A 6000-nucleotide genomic window follows, 5' to 3' on the forward strand; every position below is an offset into this window, starting at 1 on the left:
TTCGTAGTCTTCTGTCCCCTCTTCCAACCCTTTCCATTCCTTGGTGCACTTGTCAGGTTGGATGAGGTTTGAAGCGTTGTGCTGAACTTTTAGTAGTAAACAAGTTTTGAACTGTTAGAATTCAGCTGGTTTGCTCACTTTCCATCAGTCCTCTCAATGTGAGAAATTATATTGAGATGGGATATAGACAAGAATTACCTGCATTCCATCATCAGGATGGGTACACGAAATTTTCTTCTGGAACAGCACAGGATACAGAGCTTGGGTGCTTATCTTTATGATCTTAACCTGCTCTAACCTCGCACAGAGAAAACATCTCTCCAGAATACTCTGCTTTTTGGTATTCCCATTGGCAGACATATCTTACAATTTTCTGGAAGTACTAAAGCAAAGCGTCGCAAACTGAATTCTTGTAAAAACAACCAGGTTCACTGACCCTTAAACTGATGTTCTTTTGTTCACTGACAAGAAGCAAGTTGCTTGGTAGCTCTGCAAGCCTTTGTTGACCTTATCCTGATGTGATATTGCAATTTTTTTGAGAAGGCCACCTACAGACTCAAGATGGCACGTCCCTCAGAAAGCTTATTTGGTCCTTGGCCTCCCTGCTGAAACTGCAAACAATGACCATTTATTGCCAACTGTGAGGGTGGCAGAGGTAATCTGCACACCTGCCTGCAATAGGAACTGGACTGAGGTCACCAACTCATTTCACATGGGATGGTAAATGACCATTGGTAGTAACTCTTGATCGTGAACTACATTTGCCTGAGTACAGGCTGGCATTCCACATGGGAAGTGGTTTGAATTCCATTAGCAATTTCCCGAGCCACTTGTTCTCACTGGTTTAATGTTACCAGAGCATAGAAACTGAGATAATTTAAGTAAGTTGTCTTCTTTGGAGAGTCATCTGAGATGTGGAATATCATACATTGTACAAAGGAGAGAGACTTGCAACTGCAGATCATTTAGACTAGAAGACCACAGTATTTTCAGTTGTGTCATTAAAAAGCTAGGTAACAAGTTCAATCCTGTGTAGACAGTCAGTGTAAAGACATCGTGCCAAAATCTCACGTTGGTTTAGTCAGCTCTCCCCTGAGTCCAAGTCCCATTTGAAAGAGACAATAAGCGGGGACTGAAAAGACCCAGGTAAGCATGCAGCTTAGATCTAACATAAGTAATCCACTTCAGTGCACAGTAGGAGTTTCACTTTCTGTAAGCTGGGCTGTTTCATGACGTTTTCCACTTTGGTTTCGAAAACAGCCCCTTGCAAGTTATATCCATGCAAGTATAAATTGTTCTCACTTGGAGTTGAGGGCTCAGTCCCTTTCAAAATTGGACCCATTTGTTCTAGATTCTAAAAAATCAGACTTAATAATACAGTGATATTATTATTTTTTTTTGAGTTAATTCATTAATTTGGATAAGGCACTATGTCTAGGAAGAAAGATGTTACCAAAGCAGAAAATATAACTGGTATTGATTGGATCTTTTTAAAATTCTTTGTACAGTTTTTATTATTGTTGTTGGGGGGTTCTTTGTTTGTGAGGAAATTTTATTTTTCATTCTTGCCATGCTTGCAATAGCTCTGTCTGCCTTGTGGCTAAGTTTGGTCCCAGGGTTGACTGTGATCTACCTTCAGGCCTGAGAAGCCAATGATTCTCTTCCCCGTTTCCACTTTCACTGTCACAGTCCCATGGGCTGGGCTGAACCCTCAGCAAAGTGAGAGGGGTGAAGATCATGCAAACATACTCTGTCACATACTTTGGCTTGAAATGAAGGCATCATCCTACTTTCATTTTGCTGCAGTGCTGGTTTTGGGCACAGCTCATAATATTAAAAGCCTGAGCCAAAGCCTGTGAAGTCAGTGGAAATATTGCAGCGGGTTTTGGACCAGACAGGAGAGAAGTATTTCACCATCACTGTTAGAAACTCACCTCCACCTCAGTTGCTTGAAGATGCTTCCTGTGGCATTCATTAATGTTTTGGGTAGGATTTTCATAATCCTAATAATATCCCACCAAGGTTAGTGGTAGTTTTCTTATTTGTTTTTGTAGGAGCAAACCTAAGACAAATATTAGGGCGGAATTATTATTTTTTTTTTTAAATCCACTCATTGCTGATGGCCATCAGCAAGGGTAATGGATAATGCAATGGGGAGAATGACTTCACCTCTCATTTCTAGACACAGTGGGCCATATTATCTGCTGTGTGTGCCTTGTGTAGTGATCTGCTTCAGCAGATATAAAACTTAATGTTTAGGTACTCTTGGTCCAGCACTTTTCACAATCATTAAGCTTACTTTTTCAAATACAAGTACTAAAACCTGGTTTAGAACCACAGGAGAGTGTCTAAATGGAGGTAGGTCAGCATTTCTAGAAAAAAAACCTAATGCACTATAGATGTGTCTGAAAGAGAGGGAGAAACAGCACCACAGCCAAAAAGAATGCAAAGCAAACGCCTGGGCTCATAACTAAGCAACATAAAATTCTTGTTCCTATGCCCTCTGTTTTAGTCCCAATAGTGTTCTTTCATAAAACTATCAGATGTCTACCCTAGTTCACTTTCTGGCAGAATCTATCAGTTTTATCTATCCATAATCTATCATGTTTGTCTATGTAACTTGAGATTCCATAAATATGTTTCATGTCAGATGCCAGCACTGAATATTAAATTCTGCAGTAAAACACTGAGGTCTGAGTTTTCAACTATATTGTTCAATACTTAATTATGTGCCCATAATTAAGCCTGTACAGAATTGTGAGTACCATTAATTACAATTACAGTTAGCCCAATTTAGTTGTGATTACACATATAATCTTAAGGACAGATTGAAACCTGGCTAAATATTAGAGCCTCCATCTCACTCTCCAGATGTCAGATTATTGTCAAACAGTTCATCATTGAATTAAATTAACCATTATTCATATAGATATTTATGGCTAATGGTTGGAGAATATCAAGTGATAAAGAATATTAGAAAGTGTGTGGTATTGTATATAAATGTTACATATGCGTTTTATTTGAATTGTTAATCAAATGTTGAGAATGAAAGGATTAAAAAAAGATACTGATCTTTCATAAACATTGGTAAAAATGTGGACACTCCAGCTGTTTTACATGTGTATCTAGCAAGGATACTCCATTCATGTGTCTTGAAAGAATAGAGAAAGCTGGGTGTGCTACACAGGATGTGGAGACTTTCTAATGGAAATCAATCTAACCCATTGTTTTTCAATCTCTTCCTTCCCTCCGCCCATGTCCTGTCCCTCCCTCCCTCTTGCTAGGGAGTTTTCCAAAGAAAGAGAGAAGGCTAAGGCTCGGGGCGATTTCCAGAAGTTACGGGAAAAACAACAGCTTGAGGAGGATTTGAAGGGATACTTAGACTGGATAACTCAAGCAGAAGATATTGACCCAGAAAATGAAGACGAAGGCATGGATGAGGAGAAGCCTCGAAACAGTAAGCAATTTTCTTCTGTCTCTCTCTGCGTGCTTTTAGCAAGGGAGCCCATGCCCACCTGCTGTAGTGCTGAGATGGCTTGTAATGAAAAACAAGTTCTTCCTGAGACTTTCACTATGCTTAGACATGATTCCAGTTAATTCCTGTAGGAATCTCCTCCTGTAGGAGGGAGAAATATGTGTACTATAATTGATACTGTTCTGCAGATCCTCAGTTTCTTATCTGTGATACTAACATAAGATCCTGATATTAAACAGAAAAAAAAGATCAATGCTTCCTGTTCGAAGCCCACTATTGGGATAAGTTTTAAAATATACATCTGTCTTCTATTCATTTCTTTAATTGCAGTTTAGTGTTGCAGGCTGGTGACACATGGTAAATTACTTTGAAAGTAAAGATTTCTAGGCAAAGCAATGCTACAGTATGAGAGAAGGGCCAAATCAGCCCTGTTGTACGTTAAGTGGACCATCTGTAACTCCATTGAAATCAGTGGAATCGTGTTTGCTTTTGCCAGGCTGGAATTAAACTCTCAGACATGTCTGGTACGGGAATTATTTCTTACTCTTCTGTTCTAGAGTTGAGAAGATGCTTGTGCAAAGTGAGAATTCACAAACTGTCTCTTCTAGTTAGAAATCCTGAAGAAGGAAAGGTGTGAAGAAAGCGGTGATTCCATACTTTTCATTACTTTCATTGAATCTTCTCCTTCCACCTTCTCTTTTACCAATGCAGGCTATGTAACACTTCAGAAACACCTAGCAGTTATCACTGCAGGTCGTGAACTTGGGAAATGTCAGAGTTGGAACCTTTAGACAGTTACACAGTTAATGGACGCTGGCTCTACTCTTAGCTTTCATTTCTGAAATGTGCATTTTCCTGGTTTGATTTTGGAAGAGAAGACATGCAGCATTTCCCAGAGATCTCCCTTCCAACCAAACAAGCGAAATCCATGGGAAGATCCAATCAGGAACATGTATTCTAGTAATAGGAAGATTGGACATGGGAACGTTGTGCCTACAGAGTAAAGCAAGATTTGTATCAGATGCTCATGATCTTTTGGGGCATAAGCGCTACTGTCTGTTGCTGCCAGAACATTTAAGTTACTTTGGAAAAATAATATGGCGTCATTAATATCAGGTCATACCCATGATACTTAGGTAACTGGACTTAAGGAGTCACCAGCGGGACTTGCTCAGACTTTCCCCAAATCAGGTTATTTTTATTTTTATGTTGGTGCTTCATACGGTATATAGATTACTTTCACAATTTCACCTCAGCAATCACTCGGTAATTAATTTATTATTCATGGCCCAAATTTGCTGCTCTGTGGCATTACATGGAAGCTGATCCAAATTAATTTCTTTGTAGACATGATTTCCTATTAAAAAAATAAACAAACCACCAAACATTACTGCGATGGTCCCTGGTTGGTATACTTACCTGAATGGGAAGGCTGAGGACTGGGTTGACGCAACTCCACTGAAGTCACCAGGAGGCTTTTCCTTGACTTAGTGGGAACTGGGTCACATTTATCACATTTCCTCGTAGGGACCTGCCTGCTAAAGAAAAGTGTAGCCATACTGGTAAGGTAGTGTGATGAGAGCCTGCCTCGGGTACCATCAGATTTGAAGTTTTTCCTTTTTAATTAACACAATCATAATGCTGCATTGATAAAAGAGTTGTGGAATATGTCAGAGGTAGATTCATTGTGTGTGCTGTGGAGTGAGGTCAATCCAGATTTGAGCTAACAAGCTCCTTTTATGGGTGGTCGTGTTAAGAACTGAAAGATAACATATCTTCAGCTTGCTTTCAGTTCTTCCTGTTTCGTTTAATAAGGTGAGTTTTGTAAGGCAAGGTTTATAAAATTAGTCCTCTTACATCTGACAATTTCTCTACAGTTTCTCACAGTTCACTAGTAATGACAGAATTGCATACTATTAACAAACTAACTTGTTACCCATTTCTTTTCCAAACTATTAACGAATACAGTGTCTTCAGTGCTGTTGGCTCCAGGTGTCAGGTCTAAGGGCAGTGGCTGATGACTAGTCCCTAGTAGGCAGCCTATCATTCTCTGTGACATTGTGGCTTTGGGTCACTTTATCAGGTTTTATTACATGACAGACCAGGCTTGGGAACAGACGTCTGCAGTGCTTAGTGCTATACAGTAGAATTATGCCTCTGTTGAGAGAAATTGCTCAGGATGTGAAGGAAGGCTGTGGACTGATTTTGGCCGTGCACTGGGAGCAATGGTCATGCTAACAAAAGTCTCTGCACAAGAGAATAGCAGAAACCAAGCAAACGGGTCACTCCATGATGTTTATTTGCCTGTTCTTCTGACATGTGTGCCCCATCTAGAGCAGGCTGTTGATAGCAGTATTCTTAGCACCTATGGCATGCATCTATGAATGACAAATTAATCCTTCTTCTTGCTTTGGTGCACCATCCAGTGCTGTACCATGGCCTTCTTCCCGCCACAGGCTTTTTTGACTATGGCAGTAAAGGGTCTCTGTACTGCCATCCTCTGGTAAGGAAACAAATAGCCTCCA

General features: G+C 40.0%; 1 protein-coding gene across 1 annotated transcript in view; it reads left to right on the forward strand.

Annotated features, from left to right (window-relative positions):
- CACNA1C (calcium channel, voltage-dependent, L type, alpha 1C subunit) overlaps positions 1-6000 on the forward strand; it is a 416023-nt gene that overhangs the window by 270645 nt on the left and 139378 nt on the right. The window contains 1 exon segment of the mRNA XM_009879632.1: positions 3285-3457. Coding sequence (XP_009877934.1) covers positions 3285-3457 — 173 coding nt within the window.

The sequence above is a fragment of the Charadrius vociferus genome, unplaced genomic scaffold, assembly GCF_000708025.1.
Source record: "Charadrius vociferus isolate BGI_N301 unplaced genomic scaffold, ASM70802v2 scaffold90, whole genome shotgun sequence".
NCBI lineage: Eukaryota > Metazoa > Chordata > Aves > Charadriiformes > Charadriidae > Charadrius > Charadrius vociferus.